The sequence below is a fragment of the Octopus bimaculoides genome, chromosome 2 (genome assembly GCF_046866305.1).
Source record: "Octopus bimaculoides isolate indiv1 chromosome 2, ASM4686630v1, whole genome shotgun sequence".
Taxonomy (NCBI): domain Eukaryota; kingdom Metazoa; phylum Mollusca; class Cephalopoda; order Octopoda; family Octopodidae; genus Octopus; species Octopus bimaculoides.
This window is the reverse complement of record NC_142929.1, coordinates 152,037,168-152,055,827: the sequence shown is the minus strand read 5'-3', so window position 1 is coordinate 152,055,827 and position 18,660 is coordinate 152,037,168. Positions and strand designations below refer to the sequence as shown.

Here is an 18,660-nt window from a genome sequence, read left to right as displayed (position 1 = left end):
AGGTGGACAGATAGTGCTTGGGAATTTTGGGTATTTGCATGTTGGGAAGAAATAAGGAAGGAAAATAGAAGGAAGGAAAGAAATAAGGAAGGAAAAAGAAGGAAGGAAAGAAATAAGGAAAAAGAATGGGAGGAAAAGAAAGAGTGATTCAGAGGGAGTGAGTGAGTGAGTGAGAGAGAAGGTATAAAGGCAGAAAGAGAAAGACGGAAAAAGAGGGGGTGGGAGAGAAGAAGAAAGAGAGGGAGAGAAAAAGGAAAGAGAGGGAGAAAAAAAGAAAGAGAAAAAAGAAAATTGAGAAAAGGAGAATGAAAAATGAGAGAGGTAGAAAGAAAGAAGGAAAGGCAAATGGATAGATAGACATTGGTATGAATAGATAGTTATGCATATAGAGTTTTAGCTAACTGACTATATAAATAGATGACATTTCTTATTTCCGAAAAAAAAAGAAATAAATAAAAGGAATTTATTATGAATAGTAAAAATAACGAATATTTGTTTGCTTTTCTCAAGAGAAATCTTGGATTGATATTTCTGTTTACTTTTGTAATAAGTTACTTCAGTTAAAATTAAAATTTCATAATATTCAGTAGTTGTAATTTAATAAGTTAACTAAATGATATTGAGAAATGAAAATAGTTTGCTAAGAGAGAGACAGAGACAGAGAAAATACTGTAGACATATTGGTATGTGTATATGTGTGCATGTTTGTATGTGTGTATATATATATATATATATATATATATATATATATATATATATATATATATACATATATATATATATATGTATGTATGTGTGTATGTATATATATGTATATACATATATATATTGTATATATATATATATATATATATGTGTGTGTGTGTGTGTGTGTGTGTGTGTGTGTGTGTATACATATATATATTGTGTAAGTATACTGTTTATATACATGTATTTGTATTTATGTACTTGAGTATATTTCACTGATGAAGGCAGAGCATTTATGCAAAGCCAGAAATCCAGGATTTGAAATTATCTTATTATTTTTACTGGTTTATTTGGTCTTCGTCTTCGCTAATCGTGCCTTGCGGACATTTATTGTGGTTTTGGAGTCAGGATTTGACTGCTATTTTTTCAGCGTGGTGGTATCTCTTGATACCCTGTATTATAATTTTAAATAATTATTACCTTTGATGGTTTTTATTCCCATGCTGACCACTTGATAAGATCAATATTTTAAATACCGATCTTATCCTTATTTATTTATATATATATATATATATATATATATATATATATATATATATATATATATATATATATATATAGAGAGAGAGAGAGAGAGAGAGATAGGAGAGGACTGAAACAGAGAGAAAGAGACGGGGAGAGTGGGAGAGAGAGAGTTGGGAACTGAACCGGAAGTTGTGTAACACGATGATAAATTTCGCACAATCATAAAAATATGGAGATTTCTGAACTGAAACAATTATAAGTACAAGGTAATAACCAGTTCAAATATGCTTGGGGCATATTCGAACCCCTAAGAAAGCTATTCACCGTGTTTTGTTACGGAGAAAAATTTTCGGTGTAGACAAATGGTGTAAATACACGAAAATCAGCTCGTTGCGTCACCTATCTAGACTGTGAGATGCAAGCATTTCAGAGTGGTCATCTCCTTGTCGAACACAGAAACCGGACAGGGTGCGCTGTGAGCAACGTTGTTGAATTAAATATTTATCTAGTCAGTCAAATATTTACTCTTTTACTCTTTTACTTGTTTCAGTCATTTGACTACTGCCATGCTGGAGCACCGCCTTTAGTCGAGCAAATCGACTCCAGGACTTATTCTTTGTAAGCCTAGTACTTATTTTATCGGTTCTCTTTTGCCGAAACGCTAGATTACGGGGACGTAAACACACCAGCATCGGTTGTCAAGCGAAGTTGGGGGGGGGGGGATAAACACAGACACACAAACACACACATATATATACATATACATATATACGACGGGCTTCTTTCAGTTTCCGTCTACCAAATCCACTCACAAGGCTTTGGTCGGCCCGAGGCTATAGTAGAAGACACTTGCCCAAGGTGCCACGCAGTGGGACTGAACCCGGAACCATGTGGTTGGTAAGCAAGCTATTTACCACACAGCCACTTCTGCGCCTAAAACCTTCAGTCATCAACAACTACAATTTTTAGTCTCTTGTTTTTCTGTAATTATTTCCCCAAAGTAGGTCGGCGAGTTGGCAGAATCGTGAGTGCGCCGGACAAAATGGTTAGCAGTTCACCACTATTATCAGTCCATCATTAAGGTCGATGTAAACGACTTGTTCTTCCCCTCAAAATTATTGGCCTTGAACCAAACATTAGAATGAATGATTCCCCCCTCCCCCACCAGATACAAGATTTTCTTCATTTTCTATTTACCTGGAGCAATATCTTATGAGGGAATATGTGTGTGTGTGTGTGTGTGTGTATGTGTGTGTGTGTGTGTGTATGTGTGTGTGTGTGTGTGTGTATGTGTGTGTGTGTGTGTGTGTGTGTGTGTGTATGTGTGTTCTATTGTATTTTCGAGCGTGCGTGTTTTGTGCCTTAAGTGCCTTTTGGCGTGCGCAAGCTCATTTAACCCTCTGCAATACATACACGCATTCACACGCACATACACACATGCATATATATATATATATATATATATATATATATATATATATATATATATATATGAATGCATGTATGCGTGCACGTGCATCTCTTCCTTACTCTTCTTCTCTCTCTATATATATATAATATGTATATATATATATATATATATATATATATATATATATATATATATATATATATATATATATATATATATATATATCCCCTTCTTGCTTGGTAATTTTTTAGTCTTATTCGATCTCCCCTTTAAGAATTTTGTTTGCATAATTGCATGCATTTATATTGCAGAAAGCCATAGCATTATCATTTTGTTAGAATAAATGCTGCCAATGTTTACTTTTCATTTAAAATATCTTGCCATTTTATATTTATGCATTCCTAGGATGTTAGTTCTGGTATCTGTGTAAGGAATAAAGTTTTATTATTGGTCTTTATTAGAGGTTTTCCTTTTCCAACAGCGATTTCATTTTGACACACTATAAACAGCTGTCAAAACCCCTAGCTTCATTTTCAAGATTACGTGTAGCTTCTAAAGATTTTATGTATAAGTTAGTAATCTGGCAACAATGCAAAGATGTCAGCTGTGTAGATAAAATGCCAACAGTTTAAAAAGTAAAGGATTGTGAAATGGAAAATAGCGGTAGTAAATAAAAAAAACACACTAATTTCGATCGTTGTCTTGGTGATTGAGAAAATAATAATAATAATAATAATAATAATAATAATAATAATAATAATAATAATAATAATTTAATAATACAGGAGGGTTCTAAGCACTGAAAGACTTGTGGATACCTAAGGTTATACATAGCAATCAGCTATCCACATAATTCCTGTCGGGAATAAGACCGAACTTGAGTCAAACCAAAATGATAATAATAATAATAATAATAATAATAATAATAATAATAATAATAATAATAATAATAATAATAATAATAATAATAATAATACCCTGATGCAGTACCAGGGAGTGGCTTTCATGGCTCTTGATCATAACTGATTGAGAGTGTCATCATGTACATTGTTTTGTCTTGGTATAAAAGATGGGCTGTATCAAATATTCTGCTCAATATCACAAATTTGCTGTCAATTGTTTGACCTTAACCAGTTGAGCATGTCCCCTAGTGGCTGACCATATGTTCATCTCTGATCACGAGCAGAAGTAATGGGAGAGCATCATAGTCATGTGTTGAGAGGAATTATCTGGGGTTTGGATAATTCACCTCTGGAAACATGGGTATTTCGTTCAACATCCTTAAACAACCTTTGTTCAGGGACCTTTTGAGCGGGATGGGCTACTCGACCTGAAGAAAATTCTAACTGGGCCCCACCTGCAAGGTCATGAGCTGTTTATCTTGATATGAGATCACTATGTCGCGAACATGTGGTTGTGATGCATGTGCCCGGTGTACCCTTATCAGACGGGTAGTCATAATAGGTATATTGGGGCTGATGGCATGCACTGCTCTCTAAATCAATAATAATAATAATAATCCTTTCTATTATAGGCACAAGGCCTGGAATTTGGAGGAGGGGTATAGTCGATTACATCGACGCCAGTACTCAACTGGTACTTAATGCAAGACTCCAGGAGTTACAACAAAAGCTGAGATAAAAATAATAATGATAATAATAATAATAATGGCTTCAAATTTTTGACATAGGGCTAGCAGTTTATTGTGTTTTTTTAAAACTTATATATATATATATATATATATATATATATATATATATATATATATATATATATATATACATATCATGTACATACACATATGCATTTATGGAATTATGTAAAAAATACGCGCACCCACACATTCACACTTATATAATTTAATGTTCAGACTGTTACACTGTATCCCAGCACCCAATACGATTGCTTGTCGTTGTTTCCACCATAATCTTCCGATAAGCAGAGGAACAGTATATCTGCAACAATAGATCTTAGTGTTGCAACTATTTTGTTCGACTAACTTTCTGCATGGCTTAGGTCTTCTCAGTCAGAGATGATATGGAGCTATGCAACAACAACTACTACTGATGCTAATGTTTTGTAGAAATGTGAGGTTCGTTGGTTCATCGATGTCAGTGTCCCGTTAATGGAGTGCTGTAACTTTTTGTCAATATTTAAGATGTTAACGTTTATGAGCTTCTATGTGGTTGCTGAACCTGGTAGAAAACCAATAGAACCCTTCTTACCAGGTGCTAATACTTAGTCTATGCTTTAGATAAAGCATAAATTATAGAAACTGTAGATGCAATAGTCACATATCTGTACGTCTAATAATCAGTTACAGTACTGAGGTGAAGTTATAAAGTGATTAAATGTAAACTTTCATGGAAATGTATTATATATTTCTTGTGGATGTCGTAAGGGACTCACGGGAAGCCAATGATATATCATATATTTCCCGAGGTGGGAAAGGGTGTGAAAAATAGGAAGAGGAACCAAATAATGGGAATGCATAATATGATCTCAGATTCTGGGATTCTAGTATGTCTGAAAGTATTTGGTATACATGATAGGGCATGAAATTATGCTGAAATAAAGTATGAGTCCCTAGGTAGCTAAACTGGAAATTGATCAAGGAACGATGGGGAAATTGAAAAAGCAAGTGATTTAATCCCTTATCTTATATGCAAAGAATATCTAACGAGGTATGATTTAGCCCGAAGTCATAAAAAAATGAAATCTTTCCCATTACAGATGGCCTCAAGCTGTACTTGAAACGTAATTGAAAAGTGTTGAATTCATTGATTAAGTTTTTAGAAATTCAGTCGACATTTTAGGATACAGCCTCGTGTTAACACACATGTCATCCTTATTATAAAGACTCGGAAGAGGTAACCCAGAGGGAATATTTGAAGGTGGGAGGGAGATATGGTGGAAGATGAAATATAACGTGGAAGAAGGATTCAAGAGAAATGCCACCCAAAAAACAAAAAAAAAACAAGACAAAACAAAAAACAAACAAAAAAAACAACAACTTATAATTAATTGGCAGAAATATTATAAGAAGTCATATATGTGAAGTCAAATATGTAAAGTCAAACATTATGCAACTGGTACAGTGTTGTTGGCAGTTAGATGGCAAGAAAGTGATAAAACAGAAACGCGAAGATGGAAAATTAGAAACCTCAGCAAAAAACGGAAACAAAATGATTCACGGACCATTACTCAGGCAAATAAAAAAAAAAAAACACAAAAGAAAACAACAGTAGGTTTGACTGAGAGATAGATTAACGGAGGAACAAGAACCTTTTTTTTAATAGTTTGGAAGAGACGCAGACTAGAAGAAATCTCGTTGACTGTAAGATATTAAATTTTGTACTTTTGGCTAAATAATTGCTGTATAGAGTGACTTGTGTTTGTGGGTTGTTTTGTTTAGGTTGTATTATTGAATTGATAGTGTCTCGCGTAGGATGTGGGCTGTTCCTAGTAGGGCTATTTTTTTTGATAGTGTGTAGTGTTGAGGATCCAGGTATAGCCTCTGCGTTTTTGTTCATGTTTTTTTTTATCATGCCCAACACTCCAATTATTATTGGTATTGTTTTTAACTTCATGCCCCACATCTTGAATACTTATTATTATTATTATGGTGGTGGCGATGATGATGATAGTGATGATGATGTAGTCTAGAGATCATTACAAGAAAGCGTCAAAAGAGGTGAGTGTAGCCGTAGACTACATTTCAAGCAGCGGGGTGGATAAAATTGATAATGCTATCCCATAAAATGTGTAGCTTTTTGTCCATGTTAGAAATACTAATTAAATATTATTTCAAGTTTGAATGTTTTCAGTCTTATACTAAATATTACTCACCTGATCTCATATTAGCTGCCGAAGCTTGTGACATTAACGTTGTTAGGCATACTGAAAAGACAAGAAAAGTAAACGCAATTAAACGTCTGGCTAATCACTTCGGGATATGCAGCTTGTGACATTTTATAATAATGATAATAATAATTATTATTAATAATAATAATAATAATAATAATAATAATAATAATAATAATAATAATAATAATAAAAACAATAATAATGATAAAACAACCTAGAAAGGAAGGTGGAAGAGGGTTAATATCAATAGAAGGCCGCATGGAGTTAGCTAGAGTAGATATAGACTCCTATGTAAGTAATAGTGAAGAAAGTTTATTAAAAGACACAGGGAAACCAAGAACCCAAAGGAAGTTAAAAATCCAGAAAAAAGAACAGAAATTATCTCACTGGCAGGAGAAGGCGATGCATTATAGATTTTCAAAGATAGTTGCAGCAGATAGTTGTAGTGAGACATGGTTATGGTTGCAGAAAGGAAAGCTGAAGAGAGGGACAGAAAGTTTGTTAGGAGCTGCACAAGATCAAGCATTAAGGACTAATTGGATAAAAGCCAAGATAGACAAAAACCAAGTAGATTCCCAATGTATATTACGCAAATCAAAAGAGGAAAGCGTTACTCATAGAGTAAGTGAATGTAGCATGGCGGCACAGAAAGAATGCAAGAAAAGACATGACAATCTAGGGATACTAATCCACTGGAACTATGTAGAAAGCTGGGATTTGAACATACTAATAAATGGTATGAACATGAACCTAGTAAAGCACTATAAAGTAAGAAATATAAGATGTGGTGGGAATTTAGCATTCAGACCGACAGAGTAATAGAAGCTAGAAGGTCTGATTTGGTAGTAGTAGATAAAGAGAACAAAAAGTGCCAGATAATTGACTTCATAGTCCCAAATGATGAAAAAATTAATATGTGAAGTATAGAAAAAAATAGCAAAGTACCAGGACCTAGCTATTGAATTACAGAGACTATGGAAAGTGCGGGTAAAATGTATCCCAGTAGTTATAGGTGCATTAGGAACTATCTCTAAAGATCTTAGCAGATGGATAGAGGACAAAGAGACAGTTTAGTACAGCTCTAGAAAACAGTGTTATTAGGGACAGCTAGGATACTTAGGAAGATTCTTGGCATCTAAGGTTACTTGTACCCCGATGTTAAGATTTCTTTCTTTTCCAACAATCTAATCTGTTGAGTTTGTATGAAAATAATAATAATAATAATAATAATAATAATAATAATAATAATAATAATAATAATAATCCTTTCTATTATAGGCACAAGGCCTGAAATTTTGGGGGAATGGGCCAGTCGATTAAATCGACCCCAGTACACAACTGGTACTTAATTTATCGACCCCGAAAGGATGAAAGGCAAAGTCGACCTCGGCGGAATTTGAACTCTGAACGTAGCGGCAGACGAAATACAATAATAATAATAATAATAATAATAATAATAATAATAATAATAATAATAATAATAATAATAATAATAATAATAATAAATCAAGTTAATAAAAGAATATTCCGTTGGTGCGTTGTCGCTAATTCAATTTAGAAGCTACATGTTCTTTGGAAAATATATAAATTATAAGTAACGTTTTAAATACAGTTTATAGTAATTACTAGGATATATATATATATATATATATAAAGTAGTTGTATACTGCCAACTTAACGTGACAGTCCCGATAAGGGAATATACTACTGCTGTTTAGCCCTAGGAAGCCAGACCGCTTCCTATTAGGCCTTGACACACTTTCTGTGTGTCAAGGCCTAATAGGAAGCGGTCTGGCTTCCTAGGGCTAAACAGCAGTAGTATATTCCCTTATTGGGACTGTCACGTTAGGTTGGCAGTATACAACTACTTTATCGCATCACTACTGCTTAAGTCTCACTGAGAGATTTAGAAATTCGTTATTTCTAATATATATATATATATATATATATATATATATATATATATATATATATATATATATATATATTCCGTTACTTCATGCTTCTTCCCCCAATATGTGGGTTTTGTCTTAATTAGATGCAAGACTAGAAGTTGTGTTAAGAGTTAAATCTACAATCGCTCTTTTTTTGAAAGTATGCTATCTTAGATACATAACTACTGTATGTGTGGTTAAGAAGTTTTCCTCGCAACTACATTGTTTCAGGGTCAATCTTACTGCACACTAGTTGTCAAGCTGATCAAACACTTATGAGTAAAGTCTGGTAGGCGGAAACTGTTTCTGCGTTTAGATTGTGGGCTAAATCGCTTAATCCTTAATCTGGTTTATCACCACTTCCTGGTCCGAGGGTTTTAGTGAAGTATATTCTTACAACTACTCGGACATGTATTCTGTACGAGGATAAGTCTCTCTTTTGCTTGCAACAGTCTCAGAGACTTTGGAAAGGTCAAGGATACTACTTTCCCTCTGTGACTAAGCTATGAGAACGTGTGTCACACTGTTCCGAATATCTTTATATAGATATAAAGCTGATCTCTTTTTCAGGTCATGTACTCATTAGGTTAGTGTAGCGTACATAATGCAGTGAGCACCGCAAACATCTAATTTGAAATACCATTGTGGTGAGGAAAAGGCAACATCAGCTTAATGTAAATACATTTTCATCATTTAGGCAAGTGCAGGAGAAATATTCGGGCAGTTTCTTGTCATATTAGACTTTTGTAGCGAAGTATAGGCTTTACTGCACTTACCAAGTAAATGTTCAATGCTGTACTTGAGTAAGCACGATGGTAAGTAGCTTGCTTACCAACCACATGGTTCCGTGTTCAGTCCCACTGCGTGGCACCTTGGGCAAGTGTCTTCTACTATAACCTCGAGCCGACCAAAGCCTTGTGAGTGGATTTGGTAGACGGGAACTGAAAGAAGCCCGTCGTATATATGTGTATATATATATATATATATATATATATATATATATATATATATATATATATATATATATATGTATATATATATATATATATATATATATGTGTGTGTGTTTGTCCCCCACCGTCGCTTGACAACCGATGGTGGTGTGTTTACGTCCTCGTAACTAGCGGTTCGGCAAAAGAGACCGATAGAATAAGTACTAGGCTTCCAAAGAATAAGTCCTGGGGTCGATTTGCTCGACTAAAGGCGGTGCTCCAGCATGGCCGCAGTCAAATGACTGAAACATGTAAAAGAGTAAAAAGAGAGTAAAGAGTAATCAATAAGTATATACTTGTTATCCTCAAATATATTGAAAGAAATAATATAACCTCTTCAAAACTTCAAAAGTATAGTCATAAGTTGTTCTCTGATATATTTTACGGATCTAATTTTTCTTTTTTGTAAAAGTGAAAATAGTAACATCGATGCCGAGCTAACAAAAGAGCCTAGTAGAAAGAGAAGCCTAATCTGCTTTTTCATTTTCAGAAAAGGAATGACACATTGGATGTTGTTATCTCGGATACACTATTTGAATAAGAGGTGGTGGTCATGGCGGAAATGATTTTCATCATAGATCGGCTCAGTCAGAGTTGACTTGAGGCAAAACGATAACAGCAATGAAAACAAATATTTAATTTGATCCCGAAATCCAAAATAAAGACACATTTATACAGAACTCAACGATGAAACAATATCAGTGTAATATTTGTTGTCAACAGGCTAGCAGCATTTTAGGAGCTGGACAGATAAGATTAATTATGTTATAACAACTGACAGGTGAAACAGCAAGAATTGCATATTTTGTGGAGGTTGGGTATGCGGTGATGAGACTTGCATTAAAGAAACAAATAAATGGAGAAAAATATGTAGAATCAAAAGAAAATCCAACTAAGTATGACTCATAAACATCATTAATATTATAGATTAATTTCCATAAGGCTATGGCAGTTGCCGGAAATTAATCGAGAATATTTACATGACACTGGTTGATTATGTATGTATGTATGTATGTATGTATGTATGTATGTATGTATGTATAATATAATACAAATATATGCAATTGCACGCGCACACACACACATTCGTATGTAGGTATTTGAGTGCATAGATTTATATTCGGACTGTTCTTACATCAAGAATAGTACCCCTACCGCAAACATAATCTCCGTAATAGTATAATTCTAACCAAAAATATCCACTAGAGTAATAAGCGAAATTAACCACCTACCTTCCAATTAACCAACATTTTAACAATATAACAATGTAACCAGCCAATTAGTCAGCAAAGAGATAATCAGCGCACAAAAGACTTTTCTTTTTTTATATCTTTCTTAGAATTCAAGCTAGTTTGATTTTACCAGAAGCTTGTAGCATAGACGTTAGTTTGTTTCCATGGATAATGGATATAAATCTTCTTCTTCTTCTTCTTCTTCTTCTTCTTCTTCTTCTTCTTCTTCTTCTTCTTCTTCTTCTTCTTCTTCTCCTCCTCCTCCTCCTCCTCCTCCTCCTCCTCCTCCTCCTCCTCCTCCTCCTTCTTCTTCTTCTTCTTCTTCTTCTTCTTCTTCTTCTTCTATTGGTCTCATCCATTGGACTATGTCCATGCTGGAGTATAGTCGTTTAATTCGACCCCCCCCCCCACCGAACATATTTGACTAGTATTTATTTGTTTTCGACCTCGGAAGAACTGAATTGCCAAGTGGAGCCGAGCAGGACTTTAATTTAGAACTGAATACCACGAGGCATGTTGTCCTATGGTCTAGAGAAAGTGTCCTCCAACTTTTTAACAAAACAGTAATATCTAATAAAACACATATCTTGAAATAGCTTATGAGATATGATTCAAACGATTTTGATACTTAATGTAAAAAATTTCTTTTGCTATCCCAGAGAAGATGCCTGCAGATATAATGAATATTTTCAAGTTTCATAATCTTTACTGATGCAATTGCCAAATCAACTATTTTACTCATATTTTTATTTGCCGTTTACTTTACCATTTTAGTTTCTTGTATTTAGAATACAGTTTTTCGCTTTTATTTTTCAACAGTCCATAGAATAGTACGACTAACACATTGCTTCAGCCAGCTGTAATTCTTCCTCACAAGTGAACATTGTCAAATGAAAATAAATGCTTTAAATCAACTAGAAACTTAAAGTTATAGACCAGCAATATCTATAAACAAATACATATCTTTATGAGAATTTTATGCCACTGTTAGTGATCCTAGATGAGTAATGTCCAGCCATGACCATCTCGTCTTTTATTAAAAGAACATATAGAAAATTACATTATCAAATGTATTTTGTTATACAACGTAGTAAGGGCGTGATTTCAGGAAAGTTTAACTGCTATTTCTGCGTTTGCTATTGCTTATGCTGTTGATAGTTATCCAGAGTAATTATCTTGTTTTATGTATTATGGATAGAAAAGTCAGCCAACATCAGCCCGAGAGTGTAGCTTGGTAACATGTACAGGGCTTTCGCTAATCGTTTAAGGTGTCCATGGAGTTGGGAACAGACTCAGACGCCCACTCACCCACTCACCCACTCACCCACTTACCCTTCCCTTGACCCAGTGGAACATCGAAGATGTGATAGCTGAAGAGACAGAGGGCAACACCCTCACCCTGGGACAGAGGGCAACATCATCACTTATTTATAGCTGAGTAGACTGGAAGTAACTTGACATGAAATACTCTGCTATAAACACAGAGCGCACCACTTGGTCCTAAATTTGAACTCACAATCTTATTATCAAGAGCCGAACACAAGGCCAAGCACTTTCACCTGAACCATAGATATTCATACAACTGTGGATTCTGTAGATGTTGCTGCTGCCACAAGCTCCCAAATTGATTACAAACTAACATGTCAAGACTTGCGTTGCCATGGAAACATTGAACATTGACAGCATTAAAGATTATCCAACTCACATTCAAGCATTAATCTTTCTTTCATTCTCCCCCTCTCCCACGTCTAAAGAATACTGTCAGAATTCCAATCAAAAGACTTTAGAACTTTACAATAATTGTTTCAGTATTTCCAATCTCCTGTATTGATGATTGAATTGTTCTTTTTATTGGATCTGAATGTTCCTAGTTGGCATGATTCGGAGGTAAGAAAGACCATTGCCATCGAGTTGTCCTCGATTGTTATTTATGTTGTTATTGTTATTTAAATTGTTGATTTTGCTTTTAAGAAATGATGTCATTGATGTATTGTGTGCAGACAATATATCAATGAGACTGTAATTTATTAATACAGATCTCTTAACTCCAATGGCATATAACGAAAATCCGTTTCTAATTTAAATATGATCTCTGTAGCATTATCTGAAGTTATTGGAGTGTTGTGAGCATTCGCAAAGTTGTGTCTGTTTTTGTTGCTAATGATGCTGAAGATGTTATTGGGTTTAAAAAAAAAAAAAAAGGTAAAAACAATAAGGCAATAAACTAAAATCCTCTAATCTAGTTATATATTTATCTGAGCCATGCTCTGGTCTGCAATAAGAATGCATTATGTAAGTTTCTGGAAAACTTAAAGATCTAAGGATATGAACAGTTACAAACTATTCTTTAACCCTGTCAGTGTTACCAAAAGGTATTTTAGAGTAAGTTAAACAAACTTAGAAATATTGGGTTGTCCAGAAAGTTCGTGTCGATTTTTAAAGGAAAGAAAAAGGTCAATAAATACTTGCCATTACATTTTTAATCAACCAAATATGAACTATTTTGTTGCACAATGCATCTCCATCTTTCCTTTAACTTGAAAATACCCTCTTCCCAGAATTGAGGTGGTTTCATGGTAAATAAGTCGAAAGGTAAGCTACTATAAATCGGCACGAACTTTCCGGACAACCCAATACAATGGGTGTGTCCAAGAAGTGATATTTGTACTATGTCGGATCACCGAAACTGCTATTGAATGTCAAACAATAAGTTAACAATCAATTTTTTTTTTTAGCAAGAATAGTTTCCTTTCATAAGTATAGTGAATTAGTATGGATGAAGTTGAAAGTGTTGAGGTTAGGATTTTCTCCTCCTACTAAATATTTACAATATAGTTTGACACGGCAAGAAGACAGAGAGCGACCGAGCGAGCGAGTGAGAGAGAGAGAAGGGGGGAAGGGAGATAGAGAGAAGGGTGAAAGGGAGAGAGAGAGAAGGGGGAAAGGGAGAGAGAGAAACTCCACATATGAATAAATTTTAAGAAAAATGACAAACATGTTTGATATAGGGAAAATATACTCTTCTGTTGTCTGTGAAAGCAGATCAAAGGAGGAAATGTACGTATGGAAGGCGATCGGTTTGATTGATCCTTACTGAAGGACTGTACTCATTCTCTGACAGAAAGAAAGGAAGAAGTATGAACACAGCACAAAGTATGTTTCAGAACAGAAGCAGTGTGTTTCTTTTTACTTCTTGGTTAAAAATGAAAAGATTCATCCTCTTTAGGCTTATCTACGCCCGAAGATTAGGGTAGCCGAGTTAAGTTAATGCAACTAATGTTCAGTCTATTATTGCTTGAGATTTCTCATCTGAGAGAGTGAGAGAGAGAAAGAAAAAGGAAAGAGAGAGAGAGAAGGAAGAGAGGGAGATAGAGGGAGATAAGGAGAGAAGGAGAGAGGGAGACGAAGAGCGAGGACAAAATTTACAATGAATGGAAGTATTTCTAGGGAAAAGAAATTGTGTGTGGATGATGCATGTGGGAGAATGCTGGAGAAGAACGAAGGGTTATGCCATCTGCATAAGAGTGGGCTTTACTGGAGGTGGCAGCAAGTAGATCTTCAGTATATAAGAATTAGAACGAGGGACAAAGCCGAACCCTAGGAAACACCAGAATTGATTGAATGTGGAGTCAATGAGCTCCGTCAACACATGCTGCAACAGGACGATCGGATAGGAGTCTACCGATCCAAGTGAGCACAAAAATTAGGTAGAGGTGTTAGAGCCGGTTTTTGTGCCAGGCCTACTATTCATTAGTAAGACATACCAACTATAACTAATCTTACTACTCACTTTTAACTTTAGAAAAAAATATCATACAGGCAAAATGCTTCGTAGTATTTAATTACATCTCTCTACGTTCAAATTTTCCTGGGTTCAACTTCATGTTTCGTAGATCGATAATATAAATACCTACAATATGCTAGGGATGGACTGGAACGACTATACTTCCTTCCTACACAGTTTCGCTTTGCAGCAACGCTAAACATCAATAATGAAATCAATCGTTTTGTCTCTGTTCTTTGTTACTATCTCACTCAGTCTGATAGATCGCTATCTGTCTGCCTGTCTAGATATTTATCATTATATTATTGTCCGTGTCTCTACTCTTTCTTACTTCTCTATCTGTCTGTTTGTCTCTCGCTCCTCATCTCTCCACACGCACACGCATGCACACACACACACTCATAAATATACACACATACGTATGCCTGTTTGTCTGTATGCCTGTCTATGTGTATGTATGAATGTATGTATGTTGTATCTATATTTGTGTACTAGTATTTCTTTCAATAAGTTACTTATGTATACAAACAAATATACACACATATATGCATCTATGGTTCATATATGTACACACGCATATAGACACATATATCATACGCTATCTATTAATATCTCTTCCACAACGCTATTTTCCCCTTATTTTCTATGACGCAATCTTTCCTTCTCTTTCCTCTTTGTTTCTTTGTCCTTTTAGCAATTATAATTGCCTCTCTGATATAATATATTCAACGTTATTCAAGAAATGTTCTCTGTATACATCCTGTTTTTGTTTCTGATCTATTGAATTATTTAATATGTTCCATTGACATCATTAACATAAGGCAACGAAAACTTTCTCTTTATTAATAAAATACACTCGCTAATAAAAACCACTGAGACATAAGCAACTGCATGCACTTTAGAAAGTATCTATGATTGCATACATGAAAAAAAAAAAAAAAATACAAGCGCGCGCGCACACACACACGCACACACACAAACTGGCGTGCACACACACACACACACACACACACACACACACGCACACACACACAAACTGGCGTGCACACACACACACACACACACACACACACACACACACGCACACACACACAAACTGGCGTGCACACATACACATGCCTTGGACTAGGAACACAAGCATGACTTGACAGTGAAATACATATCAGATTCACGAAAATGATTTACATCGACTGTCATCTACGTAACGTATATTAACACTGATTATATTTTTGCTGTTCTTCAGGTCTCCCCGATGGACAGGTTGTTTGTTTTCATATTATGTGAATTCGTGTGTTGCATTTATGAATTCTTCGTTTAAAGGGCAATTTCTTTTGCCATAACAACGGTTCATCACACGTTTATTGTCGATATTTTTTGCCTCTTTGCTACCTCCAAACTGATGGGTTCATAAAAGTGAAGCTAATCATTTTTGTTTCATTATTGTCTTCTTTCTGCGAAGTCTGTTGTATTTCTTATAGCGTTCTCTCTATTTCTGTCAACTGAACAAATAAAATGTGATGGGCAATGTCTATTCTGGACATTACTACTAAAGGTAAAATATTGTATTTGCACATGCAAACATTATGAGAAATAATTTCATTGGTTAAAATAGTAATTTTCTTAAAGAACATATAGGACCGGAAAAATAATCAAAATAGAGCAACGAAGATTGTACAGATATTCTAAGAAACTGGTGATGAGAATAAATTTAAAAAATACATGTATAGGAAAAAGATACAAAATCGAGAACGGCAATAAGTTTAAATTTTAGCTTTTATCCCCATTGATTCAAAATGAAGATTTAACACAAATATGTCTAATTGCCGGGGTTTGGTGTAAACGTTTATTCTATTTGTGCGTAAATGATCACCTTATAGAAATACAAAATAATAAGTATGAAGTAAAAGGTACGCTCTCAGTTCTCGTTTGAAGAAATGCCCCATTATTTGAATGTCATAACATTCAGTCATTTCGAAGAATGTTTTTCAGAGGTAATATTCAGCTGATTTTTAATGCCTAAGCAAGTTTACTAACAGCTGCGATTTTTGAGGATATCTTAGATCAATGTGTAAACGTATATCCACCAATAAACACAGAAAACACTTATCCACTGTACACCCCCCTCTCTCTCTGTCTCCATGTTCGACACCCGAATGCTTCCAGACCCACCCAGACTGATCTATTTCAGCAGGCTCTGCGCTTCTCACCATCTCTATTATTTACGTCCCAATCAATCCACTAAAGATTGTTATTGATCGTTCATTCACCAAAGTGCAAATCTGTGTCTTTATCATATATATATATATATATATATATATATATATATATATATATATATATATATATATATATATATGATAAAGACACAGATTTGCACTTTGGTGAATGAACGATCAATATAATATATATGCATATACACGTATATATATATATATATATACACACATATATATATATGTGTATATATATATATATATGTATATATACATGTATATATAAATACATACACATGTATATGTATAATATCACCGGGCACTCCGTCGGTTACGACGACGACGGTCCCAGCTGATACGATCAACGGAACAGCTTGCTCGTGAAATTAACTTGCAAGTGGACGAGCACTCCACAGACACGTGTACCCTTAATGCAGTTCTCTGGGAGATTTAGCGTGACACAGAGTGTAACAAGGCAGGCCCTTTGAAATATGGGTACTACTCATTTTTGTCAGCTGAGTGGACTGGAGCAACGTGAAATAAAGTGTCTTGCTCAAAGACACAACGCGTCCCTAGGAATTGAACTCACGACCTTACGATCGTGAGTCGAATGTCCTATGTATATATATAATTTATACATGTATATATATATATATATATATATTATAAGTTGGAGTCCGGTCAAAGATATTTTATATGATGTTAGGGATGTTGTTTTCTTGGTTCCGGTGTCTCTTGATGAAGTGGGACAAGGAGATGAAGTTTCCCTGTACCGACACATGAACGAGTGCATGTGTTGCGCAACTCTTTCCGTACGTCCGAGTAATGCATCTTGACGCCATCGGATAGTGTGAGAATAGTTTTATAGATCACAGCCTGTGAGAGGCAGAACTCGGCGCCCTGTGGACAATTTTAAGATTTATATTATTAGTTTGGAACGTGGGACAAAAACTGTGAGTGTGAGATTGCTTCTTTTATAGCGTGCAATGTAGGAAGCGACCTTATCTAAGCATCAATAGCAAACTCTGACCTTATGAGAATCCAGGACTTTACGATATCTGTGGGTTTTATGGGGAAATGTTGTTTCTAGCTTCCTGATACTAAACAGATGTAGGTTGAACGGGGATTAAGCTAGATTACGTTTCTCTCCTTAACTCACCAGGTCTAGGGGTGAGGATGGGATCATCCATTTACATCAACTTATTTGTAAAGACACTTCTTGCTAGACCCTTAGAACACAAATTGATATGTAACCTAAGACCATCAAATAGATAGCCGACGTGAACGTCCTGTTTGTATTCCACGGAGAGTATGTAATAAAAGAACTATTGTTGCTGGTTAGCTGAAGCATGCACGTGATCTGAACTGAACAATGGAGGCCTACATGTTCCCAACAAGACGAAGAACCACTGATTTGCTTAATTTAGTGATTGTCTGATCTGTTGCCAAAGGCGTGTGTAGTCGTGCATTGTCATGGTGAATGTAAATCATTTTCTGATTCTTGTTCGGTTTCTTCCTCCCGACGGCTTTTTTAAAACTCGCTGTTCACGGTACAGCTACGCACCAGAAAATCAAAGAGCACGATGTCATCCCAAGAAACCACTATAACTTTCTGTGCTTGAAATCCTTAGGCCTTGAAGAAGAGGTGTGAAACGATTCCATGGACTGAGCCTTAGTTTCCAGATGAAAAAGACACGTTCACGTTCCATCCTCTGTTACTAGATCAAAAACTATAGTGTTATCATTGGCTTCAAACACTTAAAGCAAATAGGACCAGATTTCTACACTTCTCTCCTTCAAATTGGGTGTCAAGTACCAACTACTTGCATACTCTTTCCTATACCCGGAATCTTCCATCATATTTTGCAATTCATTGTGACCACAGTCCAATTGTGCTGAAAAGTTACGAATTATGATTCACCTGTCTGTGAGAATCAATTCGTCCACTCTCTGGCGACACGTGTTAGTAATCGCAGTTCGTGATCTCCCACTGTCGATTCCCTCTTTATAATTTT

General features: G+C 35.2%; 1 protein-coding gene across 1 annotated transcript in view; it reads right to left on the bottom strand.

Moving 5' to 3' along the window:
* LOC106872136 (uncharacterized) overlaps positions 1 to 18,660 on the bottom strand; it is a 309,478-nt gene that overhangs the window by 80,351 nt on the left and 210,467 nt on the right. Inside the window, exon 2 of the mRNA XM_014919008.3 lies at positions 6,473 to 6,523. Coding sequence (XP_014774494.1) covers positions 6,473 to 6,523 — 51 coding nt within the window. The remainder of the gene's footprint in view (positions 1 to 6,472; positions 6,524 to 18,660) is intronic.